Source organism: Contarinia nasturtii, unplaced genomic scaffold (assembly GCF_009176525.2).
Source record: "Contarinia nasturtii isolate CC-2019 unplaced genomic scaffold, AAFC_CNas_1.1 Cnas_scaffold_810, whole genome shotgun sequence".
NCBI classification, from domain to species: Eukaryota; Metazoa; Arthropoda; class Insecta; order Diptera; family Cecidomyiidae; genus Contarinia; species Contarinia nasturtii.
In genome coordinates, this window is record NW_022198157.1 from 1,103,028 (window position 1) to 1,118,337 (window position 15,310).

The 15,310-nt window shown below is 33.4% G+C and overlaps 3 protein-coding genes across 5 annotated transcripts; 2 read left to right on the forward strand and 1 right to left on the reverse strand.

The window, feature by feature from the left end:
• The first annotated feature begins 3,051 nt into the window (after positions 1-3,051).
• LOC116342028 (cilia- and flagella-associated protein 251-like) lies at positions 3,052-4,838 on the forward strand. 2 transcript variants are annotated; one of them, XM_031769497.1, is made up of 6 exons: positions 3,052-3,205; positions 3,636-3,773; positions 3,855-3,990; positions 4,068-4,432; positions 4,522-4,578; positions 4,663-4,838. In XM_031769497.1, the coding sequence occupies exons 2-6, from the start codon at positions 3,645-3,647 to the stop codon at positions 4,720-4,722; spliced, it is 747 nt and encodes a 248-aa protein (XP_031625357.1). In that variant the 5' UTR covers positions 3,052-3,205; positions 3,636-3,644; the 3' UTR covers positions 4,723-4,838. The 2 variants fall into 2 exon arrangements, with proteins under 2 accessions (XP_031625357.1, XP_031625356.1); XM_031769496.1 differs by having other exon boundaries at positions 3,053-3,205; positions 3,631-3,773.
• Positions 4,839-6,745: 1,907 nt separating this feature from the next.
• On the forward strand, positions 6,746-12,549 carry LOC116342066 (DDB1- and CUL4-associated factor 6-like). 2 transcript variants are annotated; one of them, XM_031769554.1, is made up of 11 exons: positions 6,746-7,218; positions 8,065-8,191; positions 9,187-9,276; positions 9,337-9,646; positions 9,715-9,756; positions 9,844-9,999; positions 10,083-10,311; positions 10,374-11,166; positions 11,235-11,386; positions 11,465-11,513; positions 11,701-12,549. In XM_031769554.1, exons 2-11 carry the CDS (start codon positions 8,065-8,067, stop codon positions 11,982-11,984), a joined length of 2,232 nt encoding a protein of 743 aa, XP_031625414.1. In that variant the 5' UTR covers positions 6,746-7,218; the 3' UTR covers positions 11,985-12,549. The 2 variants fall into 2 exon arrangements, with proteins under 2 accessions (XP_031625414.1, XP_031625415.1); XM_031769555.1 differs by lacking the exon at positions 6,746-7,218 and adding an exon at positions 7,960-7,978.
• A 100-nt stretch (positions 12,550-12,649) lies between these two features.
• On the reverse strand, positions 12,650-14,739 carry LOC116341977 (BTB/POZ domain-containing protein 6-B-like). The gene is made up of 2 exons (XM_031769428.1): positions 13,997-14,739; positions 12,650-13,929 (listed from the first exon to the last, which is right to left on the reverse strand). Exons 1-2 carry the CDS (start codon positions 14,576-14,578, stop codon positions 13,105-13,107), a joined length of 1,407 nt encoding a protein of 468 aa, XP_031625288.1. The 5' UTR covers positions 14,579-14,739; the 3' UTR covers positions 12,650-13,104.
• Positions 14,740-15,310: the final 571 nt, after the last annotated feature.

Below are 15,310 nucleotides of genomic sequence, written 5' to 3' on the forward strand. Positions count from 1 at the left end.
TTTTTATTGTTTTCATTGAGCAAAATAATCAATAATCCATTTCTCTTTCAATTATCCTTTATCATTTGCTGAATTTTTTTAGTTTTTTTTTTTTGCAAAACGTTGTTATTTCTTTTTTTAAATGCTAACGTCCGCTAATAAGAGGTTGTCCAGTATTTGGGTCGAGTCGATGTTTCGTTTTGGCTGAATATTTACCGCAGACAAGAAATACAAATTCCAAATTTGTGCTTAAAATAAGACAAACAGACAGCATAAATGAAACATTTATTCGATTCGTTAAAGAGTTGACAAATGTGTGCCATCGATCGATTTTGTCGCCATCAGCCCAAATCCAATTAATTTTTGAAACAATTTTTTTTTAAACACAATTAAATGATATATATATATAATTTTAACACTATTTATGAAACGAAAATAAGAGAAAAAGAAATGAATAGATTCATGTTGTTACTTGCTATTCTAATTATATTATTACATTTATTATTATGTAAAATGGTGGGGAAAAAAGAAATAAATCTAAAATAGAGATGAATATTTACAATAGTGTGTATAAAACAGAGATGGAACCAACAACACAACGTAAAAAAAATCTCTGTGTTTTGAGTGGAAGAGCATGATTGACACAAAGAATAAATTCACAGTATTTATAACATTTAAATGAAAATTATATTTTACAAACACATTTCTATCAGTACATTCATAGATGGGAAAAAACACTCACACATTTGCACATGATTCAAATTGAAGAATCCAAAACGATATGAAGTAATTCAAATTGAAGAGCATTTAAATTCGACTTTTTCTTAAGTTATTGCAAAAGTACTACATTTTCAGTTGAAATACACACAAAAACGATCTGATTCAAAGACTAAACAATATCGAAATAAATATGACTTATAAAAAAATTTGAACCACCTTTTAAAATTTTTTTAGAAATTTTGCTTTTTTTAAAAAAGACTTCGTAAATAACAAAAAATACGAATATATAACACATGAAGTAAAAATTTTACTCTAACGACAAACATAAATCGAGCATCACTTTTAAAATGGCTTATTTTTTTCAATTCGTATACAGACAAAAAATAAGAAAACATCGACATTTTTTTATCATTCATTTGTTATAAGGCAAAAAAAAGCAACCAAATTTTACCCGTAGTAATCCCATTCGATGCTTACTCATCTCTTTAATGTCCAATTTTATGTCCCAGTAGTTTTAACGTGGAAACAAAGAAAAGTGGAGGAACATTTTCCAGATTTAAACAAAAAAAACTAATCAAATTTTTTTAGTATGTAATTTGTGTGTTTTAAAAAAGTACAATATCGTAAAATCATTGCATAAAAATTGAGTAAAACTATTTAAGAACAACAATATGATGGACAGAAGCAAAAACAACAACAAAAAACCATATTAATAGTGTTTAAATGTCATACAATTTAGCAAGTATTTAATCGATACAGTTTTAGGATACTTCACACGGAAATTATTATTATATATATACAATGATAAAGTAAAAAAAGCAAAAGGATGCAATAGATAAATGATTCAAGTATACAGTAGCCAAACGCTCAAAAATCTTCACCAATCCAATTAAATCAGTATTCTGAATTTGAGGAAATCAATTTATTCAAATAGTCGAATTTATTACATCAAAGTTACCAAAAACTTAAAACTCACTCACATTAGAGCGGTAAATTTCTTAAGCCATTTTACATTTCGATTAGCGTTGCTACTGTACTTTGGTTTGCCATACGTATTTATTTACAAAAAGTATTCAATTTTAGCTGAAAATTCAACATTCGTTCAGTAGAATCATACGTGCGGACATTTAAAGAAAATAAAATCAGTTAATCCATTGGTGCAACACATGAAATGACATTTGAAAAACACATTTTATTACCAAAATAAAAGCATAAAGAACATATATATCTGTTAAAATATGTCGAGCAAATTGAACAATTCAAGTTCCAAAAAAACAACAACCTTTAACTGTAAAACTACAAACTAAATTTAAAAAAAAATAATAAAAAAACTTTAAAACCCGCAATATTTTTTTTGTCTTTTTTTGAATTGATTTTATTTATGTTAAGGTGGAAATTTTTGTTGCAATGTCATTTGATTGCGTATTTTCTCTTTTTAGTTGGAATATTTTCTGTACCTATATTCAAAATACATAATCTTTGATCAGTATTAAAAACGAAACATTTTGTTTAATTGAAGTGATCATAATAATAGCTTGCGATACCAAAAAATCACGAGAAATCTTACAAAAAACGAAGAAAAAAAGCATCATAAGGACAGACTTTGCATATTTATTTCAAATTTGGATAAAATTCACTCCTTTGCTTATGTCGAAGATTGTAAAAGAATTCCTGGAATACACACACAAAAAGAATAAGCATTGGAAGAGTTGGAAAAAAATGCAAACATCGTTCATCATTGAAAGAGAATAACGGGAATTGAAAAGAAGCATCAAAAGGCAAGTTTGTAAAGTGTTGATTGTGCAGCGTATTGTAAGTTCAAACTAATATAACGGTATTCAAAATGTCAACTCTGCATGTTTTACTAAATTCGATTGGAAACGAGAATGTCAATCAGCGAACATCGAATTCATTTTCGTTCAAAAACATTCGCAGAATCACAATACAAACACACAACAAATACATTGAAAGATACAGTTTTCACACAAATGCAAAACCATTCAGACACTGTGTGAAAACAAACGAACTCATTTCGAACGACGAACAGAAGTTTGAAGAAAAAAATCTGCTCATTATCAAAACCCAAATTGGATTCATTGAAAGTATAAATTTTACAAAACGACAATTTATTTCTAAAATTTTTTTGTTTATTTTTGCAAAAAAAAACGTATTTCAACTGTTTTAAGATCAATTTCAGTATCCAAAGATTGTAAATGTGAGCTAATCAAACTATTTGTTTGATCAATTTGCTCATGTATGCAAATTGGTAGATAGCGCCACCACGAGCGAATCTGTTCACCGGAACGAGCCGAAATCGAACGACGAAAATCCGTGAACACAGATCGGCACAGTTGTTAGAACACAACCCTTCTCCTCTCATTTAGAGCTCAGACGTCGACAAGAACGCACTTGTTTCGCTATATAAGCTAAAGACCAAGAATACTTAGAATTAACAACACTGAATTTCACAAATTATTTTATTTTTTCCAACCGAAAGTTAAAAATCGTAAGTGTAATTTCAATGTTTTGCATTTTTACTCGTTTTTCCGTGTTTTTGTTATCAATTTTCGTTTCATTTTGAAATCAAAGAATTTTTGTTCATTATTATTTGTTTTGCCAAAACGGTGTTCACGCGCAACAAACAGTAGACTTAAATCATTCGCACAGCACAAAAACACCAACTTGGTGTTGTGCACAGTTGAAACAACCAAACAGTGACTTTGTTGTATAACGGTAGCATTTCTACGAATTGTATTTTGTGATTTTTGCTTATCTGTCATCGGAGTGAATATTTTTTGACCATTTTTGTTGCTCTCGCTAAAATAATTTTTTTGTTTGTGTTAGAACTACTGTCGCGTCGGAGTTTTTTTTATTGTGAAATTGAATGCACATTTTCTGAAATCGAATTTTTGTTTTATTTCTTTCGTTTAGCAAAGAAACAAAAAATGCCACGATTGTCAGCACGTAAGTCCGTTGGTAAAGCCATGGTGAACATGCGCGAAAACAGCGAAGACGAAGAAATGGAGGAGCCAGAAGAATTCGCTGATTCTGGCGAAGATTGGCAACCGGAAAAGGTAAATTGTACTTTGTAGTAAAATTGCGTTGTTTTCCATGTGTTTTTCTCTTAAATTTAATTTCGTGCATATTTTAAACAGCAAAAAGATTCAGAATTTTCGTCTGGTAAAGGAAAGCGCAAGTCCGCACCAGTGACACCAAAACGCGCACCTAAAAAATCACGGAAAAACGTCCAGTCGGAAGAAGAAGAAGAGGAAGTAGACGATGAAGACGAATGTAAGTATTTATCATGCATATATTTCCCGTTTGCAAATTTGGATTCGATGTGACTTTTATTATCTCGCGTATTTCAGTTTCTGATGAAGATGGCAAGAAAGTTAGAGGTACTCCGGGCAAAAATCAGCCGGATAAAGATGGAAATTTTGAGCTCAACCTTTTCAAAAATGACTTGACGGATGACTTTCGTAACGACGACAAGATGTGTATGTGGCGTCGTGATGGCAGCAGTTTGCTGCAAAAATACATGATGTTGGTGGAAGAGTCCGAAGGACCTGAAATTATTTTCAAAGCTTCCTCGGTTTACTCCTGCTGGGAGGAGAAACGTAAAAACGATTTTGTCCAGGTCCGCGTCACAACGGTCGGTGACAAAAAGGACGGAAAAGTAAAAGTTATCGACATCGCCGAGTTCGAAAAAATGGCGGCGGGCAATCTCGAAAAGGTATGTATCTTATGAACAAACAGCATTTTTTTGGTGCAAAAAAAATAACGGAGATTTTAATATTTTGTACCATTTTTCGGTAATTTCAGGTCGATACCACTCCGAAAGGTGCAGAAGGTGGTGAAAACTACGAAGAGGGTTCAGAAGTAAGTAAAAAAACTAACAATTTTAATCAACATTATTTTGAGGCACCATTAATTAATTGTCATTTTTGTTGTTCACGCTTGCAGTGCGAAGAAGACGAAGAAGACGAAGAAGACGAGGACGACGAAGAAAATTATGAAGAATAAGTTCTCTTTAAGCCAACTTCTCCTTAAGATCCAATGTATTCAAACTGACATACTTACAAATACTTGATTTGAGTAAAATAAAAAAAACATTGCAAATTTGCAGTGCAAATAATGTATTGGTCGATTCTTTTATTTAATTGAATTTATTTCAGGATGTTGCAATTGGACCCATTAAATGGTAAATTGAAAAGACTTAAGCTGTCGAATAATAAATAGATTTTATCTAAATACACCACATCGTAATAGACTTGACTTTTATCGTACACAAAACTAAATCGAAATGAACATGCCCACGACAATAAGAAATTTAATACTACCGCTTATGTGGCGATTTGTTTACAATTGGCAGAAGAAAAGTAAACAAATTATGAACACCCAACTCGATTCTCATGCGAAATGATTTTACTCAGACACATTTGTTATCGAATTCACATCAAATGCCAAATGAACATTTCAGAACGAGAAGCATGTCAATTCCCTGAAATCATTTCGATCGATCGTCTCCGAAAAAAAATAATATTTATGCATTCGATTAACAACGAAAATGAATATTGGGATTTTTGTTTGTTTTTGATTTCAAACCACCAAATAACAGTAAAAAATTTAATGGACATAAAATACCGCATTTTCATGAGAAAGGTTTGTTTGGTATCGTTACAATTCAACTAGTGTGCCAACCACATTCATGTATGCCAAAAAATTTGAGACACCAAATCTTCATAAAACCAGTACCGTTAGATTTACAAAGAAGTTTGCTGCACGCTTGGTGACCATTTCAATTACAATTAAATGTAAGCAAAAATGTCGACACAAGTTTCTTGGAAAAAAGTCATCAATGGAGTTAGATACAATGTCGATTGGAAGCATTCATAAATAGAGTATACTGTCTTGATTTTCTTTTTTTATGTTTCTATTGAACTTTATTTTGGCAAAATCACGACATTCCTAACAATATCAATTATAGAATTCAAACAATTGACTACATTGACTATAGTTTCGTGACAGCACGGGAAAGAAGAATTTCTCGAAGCTATTTAGACAAGGAGACAAGGTTTGTTAAAAATGCCGTCAATCATGCTCAACATGGAAGCTAAGTGAAAGAGAAAATGGCAATTTTCATCTTCATTTGCATTCCATCTGTCATTCATTTCGGAGATAATGTGTTGGAATGTTTTTGTCTGGAATGTTTTTGACTGTTTTCCTTTTTGATTTTCAACAACATTCATTATTTAGGAAGAAGTATTTACAATGTGCGGTAAAAGTCTCAGTTGTCGTCAGAGACTTAATTCATTCCAGCCAAGAAAAAAAGTTCGCATTTAGTATTTTATGTTCTATCAATCGATGTACAAAAAATCGGACCAAATAAAATTCATCTTGTTTCTGAGAACAAATATTTATAATGAAGCAATGACAGTGTTTGTCCATTCCAAGTAATGGGCATTAGTTCTGTTGATGTAAAGATTTACGTGGTATTTTTGTTGAAGCTTGTTTCATGATATGCTGTAAGAAAATCAAAAAAATAATAAATAAATCTCGTCTTTCGAATTGCGAGTTTTGCTGCATAAAACATCGTTCTGTACATAGACCGTTAAAATGCCCTGTATATTTGAGCCAAAAAAAGTGATTAAAATAAATGGTATTCGACCAACTTCAGGGCATTCTTCCAAACAGCATTTGCGCGTTTTTTCAATTCGAATATACCGGTCGTTATTCGTTCAAAAGACGATGGAATTATTATAAAAAAACAAACAAACAAATGTTTTGAATGAATGTGTCAAAAGAACCACGGTAAAAAATACATAAAATGAGTACGCTTCTTTTGATTTTATGAATAAATAAACAAAAAAGTTATGAAACTGAAAAGCATATCGCAATACAGCATGTTTGACATATACAAATTGCATTAGTGTTTGTAAAGTCTCCACACGTTTGGTCGTCTTTGTATGGAATGCTATGATTGTGAATTGTATGTAATGAAGGCAAATAAACGAAAATCAGCTGTAACCATTTGGTTTTGTGTGATTGAGAACGTCATAATCTAAATGGTTGGTTGTGTGACTTGGAAAATAGCGAGCGAAAAACGACCGACAATGGATGTTGTGTGTCGTTCGTAGAAAAAAAAAAGTGTTTTCCTTTTTTTATTTACGCATCACAATGACTGTGAGTTAAGTGGAATTTTGTCAAATTAAAAGCAAATAGAAGTCACACTGAATTGGTGTTGAAAGCATGTGTGTGTGTTTTCAGACAGAAATCATAAAGTGCTTAATTTACCTCAAATTGTTTAACTGTGCAAGAAGAAGGAAGCAATACAAACGCAAAGAAGTCTCATCATTATTTTAATGAAATTTGTGCCATAATCGAAATTAAAATATAAAACGTAACATAAATACAGAGACTGTTATTGATTTAACAAAAATGTTTTGAAGCAAATACTCCACAGCGAAAACACTATTAAATTCGTATCACACGCAGTAAATATAAATCGATAGGTTCAAGGTAAGATCTTTCCCTCGGCAAAAATAAACTAGTTTGAACAAGACTCCTTGTCTATGTGCTTGTATTCTATCTTTCGAGAATGGCGTGTTGCTATGTTTCTTTTATTATTTTCGTTTTATCAAAATAAAACACAGAGTTCAATTTCGGTTTTATTATGCAAAAGATAAGAAATGGACTTGATGGTATGTCATCAAATTGACCATTGACCGGGCTGTTTCACATTGCTTTCAAATTAATAACCGACTCTGTTGAGTCCGACTATTTCTTAATGGCTAAATGTCACGAATAATCAAATTCAAGCAAATATAAACATTCAAATGTTCAACAAAAAAAATATAGATTCTTTGTTTATTTACATAAAACCAGTCGGTATAGCTTCAATCGTATTTTCATTCGTTTCTTTATTTCAAATTGTATTGCACGCGCAACAAAGACTATGTAAACGAGATCGTGTGTGCGAACATGCAAATCGGTTTTCATTGTTTGACAATTTGTGGGACTTTTTTTTTGTTAAAAATAAAATCATCTGATTTCGTTTTCGGTGAAATACAGAAAAAGAAGACGAAGCCAATGGCAAGTATATGCATTTACGAGAGCTCATTGTTGGTGCTCATGCGATGCGCAATGGCAATTGTACTACGAGGCGCTAGTACATCTATTTTTGCAAATAAATTGTCTTTTTGGCCGCGGTAATTCAATGTTACACTGTATTCGGTTCCGTCATTCGTTGTATTAAATAAGAAGGAAGAAGAAGTGATCGGTTGTTAACAAAAGAATTTCATTTTTTTTTACAGCGACACCAAATTCAAATTGAGAGCTTATTTTTTAATTTTATTTGATTTGTAGATGGCTGCTTCAAATCGTTGGTCTGCAATGAAAAGTCATCATAATTCAAGTGTTTTTCATAATTTAAACAGTCGACCTTTATTCGGTTCGGATGAAGTGCAACCGTATCTCGTCAAGAGCTCCAAAGGTAAGTTGATCATAAAACGCTGATTCACCGCCCCATAAACGTGTATTCCATATAAAAATTGACATGTTCAAGTGAACGCGTGCCAAGACATAAATTTGATAACATTTATCAGCATGAACTTGTCCCATTCTCCCCGCACACACTTCACGTGATTTTACACATATCTAAAAATATCGTAAAACGTGTAATATTTACTTTTTCTTCGAAAATAAAAGAAGACATATCTACGTAAATTACTTCACACTTGACTCGAATGTGACTGTGTAAATCGCAATGACATTGATATGATTATATTTGTTGCTTCCGTTGATTGAGTACCTGAAATTAGAATTTAAATTCATTAAAATTGATAATTTAATTAGAGAGCATTTTCGTTCAAATCGAATGTAAATTCGGGCTCATTTTTACAATTCAGCTAAACAGATTAAGCGGTCTGTATGTTTCTATTACCAAGGTGCTGCCAATCCAAGTATTGGATTGTGTCCAACGAGTGCGTCCATCACGCCAACCACACAAATCGGACTCATTCACGTACACAAACACAGCGATGCTCCGACATTTTTGAAACATAAGTCTCATTGTTTGTAAATTGTTCATTTCAACTGTGTTTCCTTTTTCACGATCACGTCTATTGATTTCCTCATCATATATGATGAAAAAATCGTACCGAAAATTTTGCGTAAAAATCTCTCTGTCAATTGTGCCAAAAATAAGTTTATGATCTAAGAATTTCTTTTACTGTCTGCTACAATAACTACTCAAGGTGGCGATCAGCTATGTAGACCACAAAAATTAATTTGATGATCATGATTAAAATGCGTATTCTTTTTTAAATGAAAAACTGTACATTTTATTTAGGTCATGCAGCTGATATTTGTTGTCAATGTAATCGCATTTGTTGTGTTTATTTTACAACATTTGAGAAAATAAAAACAAAATCACATGAATTTTTACAAAAACTTTCTATTTTTATTTAATTTCATTGATTAAAATAGACAGCTTGAGCTATTTACAAAGTCTTAGTCTTTACAAACGGCTGAAAGTGCACAAGGGTTGCGTAAATACGGTATCATGGAATGACAAAGGTCAATATTCACAGATATTTACTCAATATCAATATTTACTCAATGTTTACTAAATATCAGGTCAATACTTACTTTCTGGTTCTGATGATCAATCAATTGTCGTCACAAATCCATTCAATGGACAAGTTCTTGTGCAATACAGTACCGCTCATCGTGCGAATATTTTTAGTGCAAAATTTTTACCGCAAAGCGGCGATCGTGGCATTGTTAGCTGTTCCGGTGATGGGGTTGTATTGTACACCGAATTAACGACGGCTGCATCAATGAAATACGCTAAATCGTCGGGATCAAAGTCACCACACCGACATGGCAGCGATGCAAACGATGCAAATTTGAATTATTTCAACTGTCATAGTAGCGGGACAACTTAGTTAGTATAATTTTATTATTGTTGAGAGAACAAAAAACTTGAATTTACCAAATTCTTTTTATTTTCAGTGAAGTATTAACCGTACCGACTGAACCAAATTCTTTTATGAGGTAATGATCTCCACATTGTTGCCACAAAAGTGTGACATTTCTGTTTTTAATCTTGCATCCATTTCGATCAACATTTTTCAATTACAGTTGCGGCGAAGATGGAACCGTGCGCTTATTTGATCTCCGACAAATCTCACGTTGTCACAAAACCTGTTGTAAAGACAACATTTTGATTTTAAGCCCATCGGCGGTAACATCAATGTGTTTATCGCCGTTATCAAACAATTATATTGCAATTGGAAGGTATAATAAATTTTTATCACATTTCTATTCGAATTGATAACGGAATCATAAAATTAACGAAAAAATCTTTATTGAAATTGTAGCTCCGACTCAATCATTCGTATATACGATCGACGATTTTTGCAATTGGTTGATTTTTCGATGCCAGGATCAGCATCTGACCGACACACCATACCTGTCAAAGCTTTCACCATACCATCTTATGAGAAACGACCATTTCGCGTTACATCTGTTAATTTCAGCCAAGATGAATGTGAACTACTCGTCAGCTACTCAAGTGATCATTTGTATCTATTCAACATTCAGAAAGAGGTATATATCGCATTTTTAATTTCGAATTTGTTCTTAACGAAAATAATATTTTCTCTTCGCAGGGTATTGACATTCGCCATTCAATGGTTGAAAAATGTAAGCGATCAAAAACGTCGAATGTGGATTCACCGCCTCCGGTGCGTCGATTGCGTTTGCGGGGTGATTGGAGTGATACAGGGCCAGATGCTCGACCCGAACGAGAAATGTCACGTTTGAATAATTTGGGCCAAGCAAGACCCCAGTTACAAGCAACAATTATGCATCGAATGACAGAGGTGTTATCGCGAATGTTAGCTGACCCGCGCACCCGAATCGGTTTGAATTCACACAGCACTGAGATAACCAATGATGGTGACATCACAAATACCATGCAATTGGAAAATTTATTTGGAGCACAATCGCAATCGAATCCAATAAGCAATGCACCGGCCACCGCTCCGGCCACAACAAATTCAAGTCCGAAAAGTCGACGAAATTCATCGCATTCAACTGTGGCTGGTCCATCGGGATTGTCGACGCACGGCAAACAGCCTCGCACCATGTCATTTGAACGAAAATCAAAAGTGCGCGATGATTCCGATGATGAGAGTGATGATGACAGTGGTGACAGTCGCAAGAGCAATATTACAACGGCAACCATTGAGCAAGAGATTGAAAATGCGGTCAACGAAAGTGAAGAATTAAAAGAAATTGTTTTTGATTATGTACAAATGAAGTATACTGGTCATCGTAATGCTCGAACTATGATTAAAGAGGCAACATTTTGGGGGAACGATTATGTAATGTCGGGTTCTGATTGTGGCCACATATTCACATGGAATCGAAAAACTGGCGAACTGGTTATGCTTCTCGAAGGTAATCACTTTTTTTAAATTATATAAACAATGTTCACACTTTTTAACCACCATTTTTATACGTTCAAGGTGACAACCATGTTGTGAATTGTGTCAGGCCCCACCCCACTCTTCCATACTTGGCGACTTCGGGCATTGACTATGACATCAAACTATTCTCACCTATTGGTCAAGGTGACGACGAAAGTCCTTCTCGTTTTGATAAAGAAAAATCAATTGCTGTAAGCTTTTCATTTTATCCATTCGAACATATTTACCACATCTAAACTAATTTTGTGCTCTCAATTATGTTTTTATAGCTCATAAATCGCAACGCACTTATGTTAGAAGAAACAAAGGACACAATAAGTAAGTGTTGTGAAAGGGGCTTTTGTGAGAAAAATCGATTTTTCAATCCATTGAATCCGAATATTCTTATGGCTTGGGAAGCCCTTGATCCAAACCTATCTATTTTATGACTGAACATCAATTTTTCTCACAAAAACTGAGATGGTCAACGAACAGCATATATTTAACCGTAAAATGTATTTTCCAGCTGTTCCAGCTGCATTTATGATTCGAATGCTGGCATGTATACACTCGTTGCGAAATCGTTCAGGCACCACCCGTGCTGGCAGTGCAAGTGGAAATAATAGCAGCGGTAGTGTATCAACATCGAATAGCAATGCAAATGTGAACAATACTGAAAGCAATAACAATAGTAATAATGCAAATCAAATTTACAACGATGCTCCCGTGTCACGTTCATCTAGTCAAAACGTGGCATTGGACAGTAACTCAATAGACAACGACGATAACGATGGCGAAACCGACGATTGAGCAATTGAAACCAAAGCGTTCTTCTCTGCCTTTTCAACACTCTCAACTCATGCACTTTTTTTTATCGTTAGTCTCCTTCTAATTATTAGTTGTTGTAATTTGTATTATTCGTGGACTCATTCAATTGAACGGAAGAAGAAGAAAAAAGAGAAACGGGACTGACCGACTTACTCAACAATTTATAGTTGGTGCTCAATACTATATGATAAATAATTCGGATTGATTCAAAGAACTTCCTATGAAAATTCTTTGTATATTTTATTACATTTTATTGAATGAAGTGATTGTATTTATTTTAATACCTAAAAAAAATCAAACTATATTCACAAAACAACAAGCACGAATGTGGCATTGTATTTAAAACACTCACAATTAGCGCTGAAATTACATCAAAATCTATTTTTGTATACTCAAATTTCAGTTCTTCCTTTTATTTTTTTGGTATAGCAACCTATGTAGGCTTTCAACGTAAAACTAGCACAATATGTTCAAATATCAAACCGTATCAACTTTAAAGACCAATTATTTTACCATCTCCAAGTAGAGCAGCTAAATGAAATTAATTGTATTGTACTATTTTGTTTGGAATTTATTCAACAAATTGAAAAATAATAAAAACAAATCAATGAAATTTCTTAAATGAATTCAAACAATGTAACGTTGGTGGTTTTTATTTTATTGTGTATGTCAGGTTTCCATTTATTGTTCAAAGTTTTTCTTTTTATTTTAAAATAATACATTCTCTAAATATATGAGTATCATAATTATATACTGTGACAGCCAACATCTATTTGCAGTACATACATAATACTCGCTTTTTTATTATTATTATTTTTGTTGTTTGTTTTTATCTCATTCGAAATGTTACAAACTTGCCTTTTCACACAGATGTGGGAATGTCATATTGTACTACGGACCAACAAAGAGTAAATTTACTTTAAAATTTGGATGTCTTTGTGTGTATCTAAATATATATATGTATATGTATTAAATGGGGTAAATTCACTAGAATATTGCTTTTACGTGGGATATTTCATTCTTCTTTCTGTGTGTGTATGTGCTACACTATGTCTGCACTAGGGACACATCTAAATGCTTTTTATAAATGTGGAATGTTTGCTTACCATTGCTTAAAATACAATCGTGATAATAAACCTTCGGTCACATTGTCATAAGTAAGTTCAGGCTTTCGTTTAAATTGAAATCGAACGCCACCGTCAAGCATCACCTCATCATTCATTTCTGTGCGCAATGTCAACTCCTCACCCTCTTCCAATTCCCAATTACTCTCAATTTCATATAATTGAAATGGTTGAACGATAATCGGTTTTGACAACTGAATTTTAGTCGACGATGTACTTGATATGGTTACACTTTGTTGTAAAATAACATCCGGTTCAATGCTGCTGCCTTCCTCTTGACTGCCCCGTTGTACTGATGTTGCATTCTGCGGATTCTCACCGGAGCTCTCATTCATTTTTCGTATGCATAATTCACCCGTTCGGATGACGGCATCGGTATCATCGTGTAAAGCTTTGAAACAGCTAATTGCAATTTCACCCACTAAAATTCGTTCATTTACCGAAAACATTACAACATCCTGTCGCAAATCAGCCACTGTGCGACACAAATTTGGCAATGTTCGTCGATCACATATTTGAATATCGTCTTTTGTCCATGCAGGAATTCCTTTGCGTGCAGTTTGTTCAAATCGTGTTGCTACCAATAACGGACGGTGCATTGTCAAGTGTGACAAAATGTCCATTATTTCATTTGATGTCAATAAATTCTCTTTGTCAGCGATGCAAGTGTAAAAGTCTTCAGCCGACATTGCTGGGAAGCGAATCAAATCAAAGCAATTGCCAAGTTGTTGTTTTAAATTGTCGGCATTATTCTCATCGATTCCAGCTCTTTTGCATGCCTCCATGGCCCACATCATTGATGCCTGCAAACACATTACATAATACTCAAATTTTGAATCTCGAAAATACATAAGAAAATAGCTAAAATACCTGAAATACGTGGATTTCATCGCAACTCAAACCATCCATTAGCAAAATTCGACCTAAAATATGACGGCTGCAGCTTAAAAATGAGCTGGACTCGAGCACCTTTTGCGTTTCCAAGCATATTTTCTCCTCGCACACGCTAATTAAATGACCCAAATCGAATAGCAATGCCAACTCATAACATCCGCACACATTTTGTGTTGACAGAGTCAGTGTCAAGTATCGAGTACACAATTCCATGCATCCAGCCACATCGTATTTATCAGCTAACTTCATGACTTCGCCAATGACAGTGTTGTTATATGTCACAATATCCAAATAGAAATACTGCAGAAAAGCGGCAAAACCATCGATTGAAACATCAACCATTGGCACCTCGGTGCCTTCTTTTAAATCACCGTAAAACATTCGCTTAAACACTGGGCTGCCAGCAGCCAATAAACATTTATGTGCAACCACTCGTTCAACATTATCTTCACCATTTTCGAAAATAAATGCAACATCAGCTGTTTCTTCGTCTAAATTTAATTTTCCCACATTTGTAGTCAGCTTATAATTTCGTTCCGAACGTTCACTTTCAGACATTTTCGTTTGAAATAAAATAAATAAAAGAAAAATCGATTTGGTTTGAGTTTGTTTGGCTTGGTTTTTGATCTACATCAAAACACCCATTTAATACGCAATAAACAAAAATAGCACTGGAGTCGTGTGTTTGTAAATATAGATTTATTTTGCTTCTGCTTGAGAAAATTTGATTGACTTGTCATATGATTTTATAATATAGTAAACATAGCGCAGACGCACATGACACACAACGATTCGTGTGTGTGAATGACACTTTATGACGTATACTTTTTTTTTGAATTGAATACGATTACAGATAACGAACGTTATTCAATGATTGACGAAACGGAAAATAACACACCGCGTGCACAACTGAACTTTTATTTGTTTTACTTTTCAATTGCACTTTTAATTTATAATCTTTTTTTTTTTTGCTTTTGATTGCACATACTTTAAAAGGGGCTGATGAACAACTTCATTCATACATCAAATCACAAGTAATTAAACAAATATTGGAAACACTTGGAAATATTCATTGGCGCCAGATTCACATGTATAATGTGTTTTTGTTTAGAATACAACAATTTATGCACAATTCATACAGTGTGTCTGATTGATTTTTACATTCCCATAGTTTTCTTCTTCTTCTTCTCCGTATTCACACTGAATGATAATTCTCAAGGGCATATTCAATCTATTTACGACATCTACATCGTCTGGCATGATCCTTCCTGGAAAGTCTTTTCGTTTAAC